Below are 14,291 nucleotides of genomic sequence, written 5' to 3' on the forward strand. Positions count from 1 at the left end.
CCCTCCCGGTACTCTGAATCCTACTGGTTCCTGGGAAGGATTGCCTGAGTAAAGATTTCAAGCTCAGGATCTGCGTGTCCAAATCTAAAAAGCTACAGTTATGGTTATCTTAGTGACTATTTAATGATGTTAAGGGCTGCTCTCTGGGCTGAAGTCTGGCCTAGAAGAACACCTTAAGTCTCCCCCACAGGTACAGGATAGTCAGCCCTCTTTCTCCTGGCTCAGTCATTGGAGTGCCAATTTCATTTTATTTTTATATACTTGCTGCAGCTGTAGCAAGCATATAATTAGTTTCTGGTTTTAGATTATATTTGTAAACATTCTGTCAACATGTAAACAAGTGGAAAAGGTCTTTCCTAGCCTAATACTTTGCAATTATAGAAAAGATTCGATTCTGTCTTTGATTTCCTTTGTGACTCTGCTTTAATTACACACACTTGTTTCTATTATGTGTTTGCTCTAGTTGCACAAATCCCTCATGAGTTTTGTTGTCTTCCTTTCTTGGATTTCTTGCAATTGTAATGCCATTTGTTTGTGTCCTACAGTTAGATGGTTTTGGTAGAGTGCTTTGAGCTATGTAAATACTGCCTGATATTCATGCCAAGGAAAGATGAGAGCTAATGTAGTATGAAAGAGACACTAAAATAACTCTGATAGCCAGGTGAAACCAAAGAATCTTCCTAATTGAAATGCATTACCTTTGGGCATAATGTTCTGTCATTGCAAGCCTCAGATCCCTCAGTTATTTGTGTTTAAGCACTCAGAAGAAAATCTCTGCAGCTCATGCATTTTCTACACAATTTCCTTTCTATTTCTTTGAGCTTGAGCTCCAGATTTTTCGTTTTGTTGGGTGGTGAGATTTATGTGATGGTTACACCGGTAAATGACAGCACTTAGTTCCAGCAGTTCTGTACCAAACCCTTTATTATTCCTTTCAGCTATTCTGAAAACTCTGTATGCAAGTGATCAATGTTCTGCTGAAGAGAACAGCGTTCACCCTGACGTGTGCGTTCCAGTTTCTGACCGACTGTACAAGTTGAAAAACCTCCTTTTGAATGACTGGAGCCTACACTTTTCCCTCATTTCCCCTGTGTGGGGTCCTGATACTTTCTCCCCAAGAGAAAGCTGTGAAACCCTGTACAACCCTGCCCTGAAACGTGAGATACGTGTAGCTCCCTCTCCACAGGCTGAGATGTGTAGTGATTGTGGTGATCTGTACACCCCGTTGTTCTGCTTGCTGCCATGCTTCTGACATACAGTGCACTGTCTGAAAAAGATGAATGATTATGGGAAACTAATGCCATTTAGATACTTTCTTACAAGAAATACCAGTTTGAACTGAATTCCATTTATTTTTCTTTTTTACTTGCACAAAGAATGTAAGCAATCATTCCCATCTTAGCACTGAGGTGATCTTGGTAAACCTGAAAGACAACTATAAAGGCTGATTTACAGCAATAGGGAATTGTGACAAAAACTAAAGGTATCAGAACGTGTCAAAGCCAGACAGGCATAATCTCTGTACTAAAGACTAATACCAACTGAGATGCTTCCTTTCAGGGGGTTTTTACAGCAAGATTATGGCCTTCCTTCATATAGCAGTTGTGTATGCAAAGACCACCTGTAAATCTGCTTCTCCCAAGGGGCTCAAACACTGCAGCAAAGTTATGACCAAACTCTTGCCTTTGAGTTCTTGGGAGTGGGGCCAGTGCTCATTTACGTCCTGGTATGGGTGGAACCGAGAGCAGAACTTGGCTCCCACTATCTCCTCTGTTGCAAGAAAGTATTTGAAGTAGTTTGTGATCACTGAAATAACTTCTGAACCTTTGAAAATTCCCTGTGTTTCATACTCACAGGCATTTGCAGTGCACCCTTAGGAGGTGCAATACCTCTTTAAATATTATTAAAACTTTCTAGAACCGCTTACTTTGAAAACAGAAAGGGATGGGTTTGTAAACTGTAAATAACAGAAATCTATTTATCATGTTATTTATTTTTTCAATGACTGTGACCTTATGCACTGTGAATGCTCTGTGATATGGGGTCCTTTGTACAGATAAATATGTCATGAAATCCAAATGGATTTAATGTGATAATTTGTTACAAAATGTTGGCATGATATTTAATTATTTTTGTTGTGAAAATTAAAAAAGAAAATAGTTAATTCAACATTTCTAAAAGATTATAGCAGTCAGTATTGTAATGCACTATATAAAAATATCCACACTATCAATAAATTATATAAACAACTAGAGAATTTGCTGGTTTTTTTCCTCAGATGATGAGAATGCATGAAACATTCTCATATTTACTGTTGAAAATCTAAAATTTCATGAGCCAACCAGGGGTCACAGCACATGTGCCTGTGCTGTCTTGGTGAAATCTGGATCTCACTGCACTGAATGCCAGACCCCCATTTTCCCCTATTCAGGTGAATTAATGGTTTTGTGAGACAAGAGTCTTCTGATGAATACTACCAGGAGAGGCAAGCTAAAGCAAAGCCTGACCTGGTTCTCCTTAAATCCCTGCTGCTGGGTGAACCTCCCATTAGCAGCTGTGGGGTTTGTGCATCTACTGCAGTGGAGACCAGGGACATCCTGCGTCCTGTGAGCCGTGGGAGGGTTCATTCCTTGGTGTGTGTGCACAGCTGCCTTCTGCTGAGCCAGGAAGGGACGAGATTCCTTCTCACACACGGAACTGACTTCTAAAAATCCAAATCTGAATGTAGAAAGAACCTCTTCTCTTAATCCCCCCATAGGTCTGACACCACCGTGATCTGTTATGTAATAGGCTCTATAAAAGGCACTTAATCTAGGGATTAGTGACACAATGGGCATGACAATTCCTACAGGCTCTTACCATATGACATGTTACTGATGCAGCTGCTTCCTCCTGTATGGAAAGCAGAACTGTCGTGTAATCTGTGCATATGCTGAAAGCAGTTTATTATGGCCAAAGGGCTCATTGTGCTTAAGGGCTTCCCCCATAAGCCATTTTTAAACCTTTCCAACTCAGCTGCATAGAAATACAGGAAAGGGCTGCAACGTGCTGTGGCTTAAGCTGGAAAGGGCCCTAGAAAAGAGAAGAATTCCTCTTTTCAGCTCGGATCTATCGCAGAGGGGTGGTGTGTTGTGGCAACTGGATATTACTTTGTCATTTAACTTTTGTATGATTGTTTACTTCTGAAGCCTGATACTAGAACACAGTGTCACAGTACAATCCCCTCAAACCTCTGGCTTAAATAAACACTCAGCAAAGCTTGGACAACATTTCTTATGTAAAAATTTGTCTGCATTTTCAAATTCTGAATGTTTTCCAGAAACATTTCTCTGTGTTGCAGGAACAGGACACATTTTTTTGGAAAATTGGAGATATTTTTCATGAAGGTTGGTAAATACCTTTAACAAAACTGATTTCCAAACTTCAAATTCCTGAAACTCTGCATTCTTTAAATTGCAAATAGTGTGAAAGGTTTCACAAAAATAACCCAACAAAAAGAACTTCTCTCAAATCACATGGAAAGCATGTGGAACTGAAGTAGCGCCACAATACTGGATTTTTGTTGGGTTGGTTTTTTTCCCAATCTTTTAAATAGTTTTAGTCCTTTTGTTTCTTCTTCCCTAGCAGCATCTTTGGAAATGCCCTAACGCTCTCCAAGAAATCATAGGTCTTTGCCTAGGATGGCTGCACAGTGGTGTGAACACCCATTTCCTCCGCCTGGGCAGGCCCATGCAGAGCAGTGATGGGTTTTTGTCACAGCAAACTCATTTTCCAGCAAGGCAAGAGTAAACTGGGAGTGGACCTGCTCCCTGTTGAATTGCAGTGGAGGGAAATGAAACCCTGGGGTGGTATTGCAGTTGTGTGGTGCATCTCGGAGATGCTTCTTCTGCTGATACCCGAGGGGCATTTCAAAGGTGCCCAGCTGGTGAACAAACCCAGAGCGTGGGTTTTTTCTTGGACCTCTGTGCCCAGAACCAACATAAGGGTTCAGAGCTGAGGTCTGACAAGCCTGCAGCGAGGGATGAGTGACATTCAGCCAAGCAGTTTGTCTGAGAGGACCAAATTCTTCATTGATTGAGTTCATCAACGTCTGAAAATTACTACAAGACTTGGAGCAAAGAGCTCCTTAATTTAGCAGAACAGTGTGTTATGAGGCACAGTAGGTGAAAATTGAAAACTGGACAAGTCAAGGCAAAAAATCGGGTGTGAATTTAAATAATGTCAACAACCAAGGTCCGAGACACCTTATGTAGGGAGGGGGTGAATTTCCTCTTGTGCAGCCTTTCAGTCAGACTTTTTGACTTTTAAGAGAAGTCCTTCTAAGAGCTGGAAGACAAATTTTCTAATGTCAACAGAAGTTACAGGCTTGATCCAAAAAATCCTGAGAAAATTTGTCTTGTGTGACACAGAAAGTGTGTCCCTCCGACTCTCCCTAGCCTAGTGCCAGCAGAATTGGCTCCCTGTCCCACACTGACGTCTAGTTTCCCCCATGTGGATACACTGGCAGCTGCCTGGCATTTCCACTTCCACTGTGGGCTGTGTGGCAGTCTCCTTTGTCTTGGAGAGCTGGGAAGTTCCTTCTAGAGATAAAAATGGGGAAAAGTTGCCTTTGCCTCTGTTCCATGCATTTGCTTTTCTCTGTCTCAGCTTCATACTTCTGCCTTATTTTTTCCATCATGTATTCTCCTAACATCAAATATTTCCGGAATGATAGGGCTGCCAAATAGGAGTGCCACCAGCCCTGCCTAACAGCCCATCTGTCAGTCCCTGGGCTCCACAGCTGGTCTCTATTCAGCTGGGTTTCCGGTACAGCCAGTGAAGTAACTCCAGGAGCTTCCCCGCACAGATAGCTGTTGGGTTTCAGCAGTCTTATAACCTCATCGTTAGCTTTTGCCTTCGCTGGGAATCTTTGTTGCAAAGCTGTCCTCTGCCAGCACTAGACATTGCATTTTCTCAGGTCCTGTGTAAATATAAAGGTTTCCAAGCTCCATCTGGTTCCAGTTACTCAAGCAATAGAAATACACATGCTTCAGGAATTTGCAGACGGAGACTTACTGCCTTGCTGCCTTATAAAATCCTTTACAAAGTTCACCATGCTCTGCTGCCTTCTGATATACCTGTAGTCTGTAAAACAATTTCCTGCCCCCCCCACCCCCCCCAAACTTACTTAAGTTAGAGAAACAAATAAGCTGATAGTCTCAGACCCGTCTTTCTAATAACTTTAACCTGCCTTGGCTACTAAATATGGCTTGATAACACACGCACATACACACACACACACACCCTTGACCACCAAAGACTGCCTCTTCCTGAAATCCCCCGTTCATATAAATACAGGAAGTAGCAGTAAGAGAGGCTAAAATCAGACCTTCTTGGCAGTTTGCTTTCATTTCAGTGCTTGTTTAGTCCTCTGCCCTCCGATACTAGCGAGCCTGAAGCTGGTTTTAAACATCCTCCCCCTGCCGTCCCTTGAAATATCATCTTCAGTGCAAAACCTAAGGATGTGGAGGTTCTGCTCGGCGATGGAAGGGAATGGCTTTCTTTTCCAAGGAACTCTAAAGCCACAGTGAAACAGAAAGTGTCTTAAAAGTTTGCTGTAATGATGAAAACATCAGCAGGAGACGAGGGAGCCAGGGATGACTCAGGGTAAGTCCCGAATCTTTAGTGACTGCTCATTTTTAGTAACTGTCGCTTTCTTTTTCTTACTTAACAAAGAGCTCTCTCAGCTGCATTTGGGAGCTGGCTGCTGAGTTATCAGCTACACTATCACAACGGCGTGGCACCACTGCACTGTAATTTCCAGCATTTCCCTTAGCTAACATGTCCCAGCTGAGAACAAACTGCAATACCTTTATTTAGCTTGAATCTTACCTATTTAGGGAAGAAGGAGGATGAATTCCAAGCTGCAGCTTAGGGCAAAGGAGAGAATAAGGAGTTCTGCGCTTTGGGAAACATGACAAATCCTTTCTGGGAGGCTTGCTTTGTTTCCACTGCAATACAGAGAAGTGGCTAAGGGCTCATCCCCGTGAGCTGATGGTCACGAACAGCTCCAGTGCGTGGAGATACACACAGACCTTGTGCACAGACTCCCAGGAGCCTTCAGATGTGCTTTCAGTTAGGAAAAGACTCCGGGCTTTCCTTGCTGCTGGCCAACAGATGCTGCACCTTGCAGAATCAAGCCCCAAGAAAACACAGGGAGAGAGAAAATGGGTTTTGACTGGAGGACAATCAGCTGCTGGGAGTCCAGGGTGAGGCTGGAACACACCCGAGACTCGGGTGTATCACCAAGCCCCTGCTGAAGCTGAGCCTTTGTTTCCTGTTGAAAACAATCAGGGGAAAATGACACAGCTGCCGAAACCTTCCGTCACCCCCCTTGGAAAAACATACAATACCAGATATTAAGAGTGGTTCTTATCTGTCTGACACACTCAGCCCATTTCCCCCAATTAAAAGCTCCCAGTTGTGCCTGTGCAGGGTGCAGCAGAAGCAGCTGTGTCAGGGGCAGATCAGGGATACTCGCCTGTGGAGTCACTGAGCGTGCTGCAAGGCAGCCAGTCCCCTGCGCCTCCCAGCACACGCTGTCAAAAAGGGGGTACAGCTGCTCCTGACAGGCAGGCAGGGTAGCTACCGTTTCACCTGTGTGTGGGGAGGGAGTTACAACTCTCACCACTTTTGCCTCGTGGCTGTTTACATTAAGAGGAACAATGAGGCTCCTTGTGCCAAGGTGCAATTCCTCACTTCTACTTAATGTTAAACACGAGGGACAAAGATCACACAGCCGTAAGGAAGGCATGGAATAACCCAACCCCTTGGAGGCTGGCAAGAGGAATTTAGTAGATGGGAATCCAAAGAATTTGCACTTTGCAGATATTCCCTGCATTTGTGATAGATGCCAAGGACTGTGAGACTGAAAAATTTATACTGTTTGTGTCTCTCTCAGCTTGTCTGAAAGGAGCCACATGGTTGTGAAGGTTTGGTTTCAGCCTGGAGTTGCAGGAGAAAGCAAACAAGCCACACACCCTAGATTCAGACTGTAAATCAAGTGGTTGCAGGAATATTGAAGCCCAAATGGGCATGATGCGTGTTCTCCATAAATCTGTGAGCATCTGCACAAGTTAATAGAATGGCCTTTTATATCATTAATTGATTTAATTTTCAATCTAAGAGTCGTAAAAAAGAACTTGTCTTTAAAAAAGCTGGTTTAAGTCTCTGTTCACATGCCACAATATTGCTGAAGATCCTCAAAAACTGCACTTCATGCATCCCTTGTGGCCACCGATGCACCACACCAGTCAAAATGTCGCTACGGGATGTTTAGTTTCCTGTCATGGTCACAGTGAATTAGGGTGCCAGTTACACAAACTGCCTGTTGATAACATCATTAGCTTTCAAAAGAGATGCTAACAGAAGGCAAGCTGGAGGGTTTTGGACCTGATTTTAAAATTCCGTGCAGAAAAATGCCATGAGCAATTGCTGAGGTTGCACCTTCAGTCACCATAGTCTTCAGGTTATTAGTTAAACGGGAAAGGTTACTCACACACAGAAACTCTGACCATGCAAATGGATGCAGAAGTACCCTACCAGCTTGGAAAGTATTCGTGTATCCGTTCCTAGTGATGACTAAAGGGTCTGTGCTGCATGTAGCACACCAGTAAGGAGGTTTTGCTGACTCCTGAAATGGCAGAAAGATACTGGAGAGAAATCTGTCTCCAGAATTAGTAGCTGCTCAGAGAGGAATGTGGGAAGAAGTGTAGTTATGGGCTGGTGCAACTTTCCTCCTTGTTACCTGGGAGAAGAGACCCACACCCACCTGGCTACAACCTCCTTCAGGTAGCAGCAGAGAGTGATAAGGTCTCCCCTCAGCTTCCTTTTCCCAAACTAAACAGCCCCCATTACCTCAGCTGTTCCTCTAGGACCCTTCACCAACTTCATTGCTCTTCTTTGGACACACTTCAGCACCTCAGTGTCTGTCTTGTAGTGAGGGGCCCAAAACTGAGCACAGTGTTTGGGGGTGACCTCACCAGTGCTGAGTACAGGGGAATGATGTACGTGGTCCTGCTGGCCACGCTACTTCTGACACAAGCCAGGATGCTGTTGGTGTTCTTGGCCACCTGGGCACACTGATGGCTCATATTCAGCTGGTCCTTTTCCACTGGGCCACTTTTCCATTCCAGCCACTGTTCCCCAAGCCTATAGGATTGCATAGGGATGTTGTGACCCAAGTGCAGGACCCAGCACTTCCAAAATGGGCTGGGAGTGAAACAGGGCAATTTAAACAGTAATTCTGACCTAGAGTCAGGCTAACTTCTAGGAACATTAATAGGTGATGAGATCACAAAACATCTGGAGAAATGGATGAGCCTGGTGACCATGACCTCATGAAAAGATACATGCCTGCATTCCAACATCTGGCAAATGTATGGAGGAGATGATGAGGAGAGCAGACAGGAGCTGAGACAGAGACATAATATACAAATATTAAATAGTCCTTTGGGATAATGGCTGTTTCAGGTAGCTGGGGTGGGTTACAGCAGTTCTGATTTCTGGGCACCAGGCTGCCTAATGAACTAGTGATTGTGCATCTTTTTAGTGACGTGTTTTTGGCACAAGCCCCACCATCACTGTTGACAGATTTCATGCAATGAATGTAGATGCAAAGAGGTCAAGCACTGGAGGAGTCTGGAAACTGAGCAACTCTCGTAGGTCCACAGATTTAGCTTCATAAGGGACTGTTTTGATTGTCTAGACTAATATCCTGTGTAGAGGAGACCAGAGAACCACTTTGCAAAGCACCCCATCAAACCCATGACTTCTGCTGGAATGGGAGTTTTTAGATACTTGTTGGCCACAAAAGATTTCTTATTAAATGACTCTTCTGCACAGGTGGCATATCTGTCTCTCCAGTGGAGTAAATACAGTTAATGCAAACATTTAAAGGTTTGAGCTGAGAAAACATTTAAGAGGCATCCTTTGCAAAGGACTTAATCAACCTAATTTGAATCAGTGTAACAAAACTTGTTGGCCTCAGGAGGTTTTGGACCAAGTGCAAAGTATTGCTCAAAGAAAACCTCAACCTAGAACATGTGAGACGTGGTGTTAACGTGGGGAAGGGAGAGTTCAGACAACTGGAAACAAATCAGTGTCATCAAATCTCTCTGATGTCTGTCAAGCTGTGATCAGGGGTACATCTTCCAGTCCTGAGGGATGGGGCTTCTCAGGAAGGAACTATCTGTGCTCAAGATGCTTTGCACCGAGACTGGGATATTACTGTAAAGGTCCAAAGAAGGAGGTGATCTCTGTGGATACCTGAATTTGGTGCCTCCAGAGAGGAGACATAAAATCCTCTGGAATTATTTTCACAGAGAAGTGTGTTTGCAGCCCTACTGACCTACCATGTGGTATTTCCAGCGCTTCTCAGGGAGTTCTTGCCAAGCTTAGTGGATGCTCTGAGCAAGTTGTACAGTGATACTGGTGTTAGCACAGGAGACAACTGCCCATGTTTGCTACAGGGTAGATCCCACTGGGGATATTCATCACTGCAGACTGTCCTACCAGGGCTCGCAGGAACGGGGGCACAGACTTAAGCAATATTCTGCTCATCTCCTGTCATCTCCTGTCTACTACAGTTTCAGCTAAATATAGCTTTCACTTCCTGTCCTAAAAGGCTGTGTGTGGGTTTGTACTGATGACTTCCCAAGCTAGAGGCAGCACAGGCTGAAAAATGTAGGTACATGTGTGTACAGGTATACAAGTAGAACATTGTGTCCTGTAGAGTAGCACAAATTTGGGCTGATCTCACCCTTTATCAAACCATGTGTACATAGCCCAGATATCTCAGAGATTATCTATTTTATAGAAAGCTTCCAAGTGACAGTAAGACTATATTTTAAGTCATCATCAGTAAATATAGGCAGCATCTCTGAGGTCAACAATACAGGCTTGTGAGATTCAGAAGGATCTCAAAAACCAATACCTAAATCTAAACCATTAGAAACAAAAGCTGCAGCAATATTCCTTGCCAGGATTTTAAATGCTTGCCTGCTTTGATTGCCAAAGAGCATAGAAACTGAAGTGTCTTAGTGAAACTAGGTCAAAGTAATGTCCATCACAGACTTTTAGCTGTTATAATTTTGGAAGCGATGAGAGTTTTTGCATTTGGGAATAGAAAGAAATAGTTCTTTGGATGGGTAATTAGAAAGAAAATGCAGCTGTTTGGAATGACTGACCAAAATCTAGTGCAGATGGATCTGTGAGTGGAGAATAGGTATGATCATAAAAGCCATGGGATGTTCCAGAAGGTTATCACACTGTCCCAACAGTATCTCAAATGCATTCCCCCTGTGTAAGGAAGGGTGTATGTATGTTTGTGGTTGTTTAGGCTGCCCTTTGTGAGGAATTACAAAAGAATGACAATGAATGTAGATATTTAATAAGGCATTAAGAGATTTAGAACTAGAAAGAGCCAGAGGAAAGCACATTTAACACGTGTCGCCTAGAAGATCAAGGAGGGGTTATAATCCCTCTTGCATATTATCATCAACACAGAGCAGTCCGACAGTCAAAGGCAGTGGGAAGTATTGGAATGGGACCAGTCTTGGCAGCACTGGTATTCAGGGAATCAACCACATCATAGTTGACCTGCTCATCTGGGGCCTTAGATGGAAAGGTCTTCTGAGGAATTAAACCAGGAATAGTTACAAAAGAGATTTTACAGAGTGCTTTAGTCATTAAAAAAATGCTTTTATTAAAAAAAAGGGGTAGGTTTTTCTGTAAGTTTGGAGTATTCATACTACCAAAGACTTTGGAGTTATCTTTCTGAATAATCCTGGATGAAAACTGAGAATGCAAGAATGAAAGAAGGCACTTTCACCACAGAAGAGTAGCTTTAAGGTGGCCTTCAAGGACCAGTGGAAGTAGTTAGTGCAAAGCCATGCTAAAAAGGCAGTTATGTAGCAATTAGACTGGTCTGAAATTCAGCCCATGCCCTAAATTACCTCCCAATACTAATTTCAAGTTTAATTTTTTGCTGTGGTATTGGGCAGGTATTACACCATGAGTAAGTAAAATGGAATCTCCAGAATAAATCCTGATCTAGAGCCAGGTAGGAGCTAAACTAAATCACTCAGTAATCTTCAATTCAACTTCTGTCCACCCACCCCCACACATGCCCACTCCAAGGAGCTCCTGTGCCCTCTCACAGCTGGCTGTGCTCCCTGCAGAGTCACTTTTCTGGTAAACAACTCCCCCAGCTTCTTCCTCCGTGGGTTTCTGACTGGCTGGCAGTTCACACTGGAGCTGGCCCTCAAGGCAGCAGGACCATGGATGAATTTCTCCTCAAGGATGCTGCAGCTACATCCATTTGCCACAGCTGCACATGGGATTACAGAACCAATTTGAGGTGAGGGCCCTCTCCAGCAATGAACATGCCCTTATCCTTAGGGAGGATTGGGGATGCTATTGCAATGCAGACAAGTAAATAAGTAGACCCCTAAGTAAATGGTCCTTATTTTCAAAAATCATCCAAAAAGTCAAGTCTTGTCACCAGAGCCATTGGAATTGTGCAAAGCTACATCAGTTTACAAGTTACTAGCCCCAGGCTGCAGGGGACATAGTACAGCACTTGTGGGGTGAAATCAATAGGGGCTGCCCAAGAGCAAAGTACTTGAGGAGAGCTGTACTACCGAGTCCTGTCCTGCACACACACCGCTTGAGGTGCGCTGCTCTTCTGTGAGAGCCAGCCAGCAGCCAGGTACCCTGACGTTCAGGATTACTGGGGCAGGACACATCTGCAAAGTGGGAGAGGTAGGAGCGAGCACTGGGCACAAACAGGCTCTGGGATGGATCAAGCTGCACAAAGAGAAACAGGAGTGAGGGGCCAGCTGAACGGGCCAGCAGGCATCCACAGGAACTCGCTGCCAGAAAGGGTGCAGTGTCTGCAGGGCTTCAAACCTGGCTGTCAAGCTGTTTCTGTACTTCCCTGCCAGAGGGCTGCGTGTGGTACGCAGGGTGGAGAAGTGTTGTTCTTGGGTGATGGCTGCACCCGACCTGCTGTGGAGCAAGACGGGGCTGTTATAGGAGGCTGCTCACTGTATTTTCTGCAAAGACCCCCGGCACCCCGCTCTACCTCCAGCACTCTGCTGGGCATCCATGGCCTGCTCTCAGGATGGAGGCACACAGTGCCAACCTGTCCTCCACCCTGATGGAGGCAGTCCCTGGACCACTACCCTGTCCCTGGCCAAGTTGGAGCCACGTTACTGGTTCCAATCCAGAGTTGCTCTCGGGGCTGGAGAGGGGCAGAGTTCAGAACCCACCCCAGGCTGACAGGTGCTTGCGTCTCCAGGAGGCAAGGCAAGCTTTTGGCTGGTGATTTTTAGCTGTGAAGTTTGGGGTCTGCGTGTGTGTGTGTGAAAGTACACGATAGCACAGCGCTGCAAAGCAGCTGTGGTCAAGCAAGCAGTGCTAGTCAGGCTGTGCAAGCACAATCCAGCTACAAGCATCACCCAATATGGTAAACGGTGCAGCCGCAAGACTTTCCTCTGTCCATTCTGCACCTCCCTCAGCTATCTAAAGTAACTCTACCTGCCCACAGACGGGAGATCCGTGCCTCGATACCCCCTTCTGGAGCGGGAATCTTAGGGCACAGCTTATCGGCTGCGAGAGATGTGGAGCGTTTCGCTCCCCTTCGCCTGCACCAGAAATAGCATCAATCTTCCTGCGAGTGCAGCTGATTGCTTGAGCAGCAAAGGACTAGCAGATGTGAGCATTGCATAGCTGGTTACACTAGTCACATTTTCCTCACCAGACACTCTCTTCGACGCACGCGAGCCGGGGAGCGCTGGGGAATGCGGCTCCTTTCGAACAGACGAATATGTGCACGCAGAGCTGTGTGCCTTTCCCAGACTGGCCATCCCTGCTCTGCTACACAGGGAATATCCTTGTGTCTGAGTGAAGGATTTCTGCTTTCTGCATCTCCATTTACCTTTCAAAGGGACAAGGTGTTCTCACTGATCCTAATGACACTGTATGATGAATATAAAGCCCTTGTGTGTGAGAGAGGATCTCTGGGTGTTTCATTAATATTAAGCCTCCCAAAAACCAGCTGAAGGCAGGTTCTTACTGCCACTGTAGTAAGGGAAACTGAGGCACGAGCTCATGGAGCTGACTTGATTATACTCACTTATTTGTAGCTCAATCCCCTAGATCCTTGTTAGGCAGTTAAACCTGTCCTTGCCCAGACCATCCTTTAAGTTTGGGGTGATGCCAGGAACACAATCCAGTTCTCAGAAAGCCTTTTCTTTCTGGTGGGTGAGTTCCCTGCTGGCGGGCAGAGCTGAACCAGCCTCCTTGGGGTTCACACAGCCGTTATGGCTGAACTGAGAGAAGCAGCAGAAGCACTTCTCACATTGGGAGTGTGTGTGAGTGGGGTCAGGGGACTGCCCTTTCTGCAGTGTCCTGGGTTAGGAGGAGCATGAAACCACAGGCTGAGAGTTCTTCTCTGAGGCCAGACCACAATTCTGGCCCAGATAATGGACCTGCTGGCAGCTGCTCTAGGTTAATCGCTGGGCTCTGTGGATCAACACTGTTCCTGTTAGGGCTGAAAGACCTGTCTTGCCACTTGAAATGATCTCCTGACCATGACAATTGGTACTTCCTATTTGCGTTTGCAAAGCTGTTGAACTGCTGGGGAATTTCAAGTGCTTTATTGAAACCAACTGAACACACACAAGGTTCTGTGTGCTGGGAAAGGCTTGTCAAATGTAGGGAACCCACCCAGCCCAGGTACACCCCTCCTGTGGCCCTCTGAATAAAGCCAGTCTTCTGAAGCCTCTGTCTTGTAAAAGCAGCTGCTGGGAAGAGCTGGAAGCAGCTACAGCCCCCTGTGAACTGGATTAAATTTTATTGTGCTTGGGAAAATTCGCCAAGGAAACAGAGAGACCAAAAACCAGCAGAGTCTGGAGACTCTCAATTCTGCTGGCTACCTGCAACACTGTTCTGCAAATTGCTAGCAGACCTCCAGGCAAAAGAAGGTTGTCCCACATATTTGGCCAAATGACAGCCTGGGTCCTGGCCCAGCCTTTCATCTTGTGTGCCAAGTATTTCCCTCTCTCTTCTCTCCCTTTTTTTTCCCCCTTGAGTTCTCTTCAAGGAATTTGTTACTCCTGATACTCCCCACCCCTCTCCCCCCCCCCCAAAAAAAAAACCCAAACCAGAAACCAGGCAAAGCTCAGAGCTTCTCCTACTGAATCAGCAGACAGGATACAGCGTGTCTTTGGACGACTTTCCTTTCTGTC

The 14,291-nt window shown here is 45.3% G+C and overlaps 1 protein-coding gene across 1 annotated transcript in view; it reads left to right on the forward strand.

The window, feature by feature from the left end:
• Nucleotides 1-5,599: 5,599 nt before the first annotated feature.
• RIN3 (Ras and Rab interactor 3) overlaps nucleotides 5,600-14,291 on the forward strand; it is a gene marked incomplete at its 5' end in the record, with an annotated part of 70,683 nt that continues 61,991 nt past the window's right edge. Inside the window, one exon of the mRNA XM_084270472.1 lies at nucleotides 5,600-5,646. Within this exon, the coding sequence (XP_084126598.1) occupies nucleotides 5,600-5,646 (47 nt within the window). The remainder of the gene's footprint in view (nucleotides 5,647-14,291) is intronic.

The sequence above is a fragment of the Gallinula chloropus genome (genome assembly GCF_964237585.1).
Source record: "Gallinula chloropus genome assembly, chromosome: 14".
NCBI classification, from domain to species: Eukaryota; Metazoa; Chordata; class Aves; order Gruiformes; family Rallidae; genus Gallinula; species Gallinula chloropus.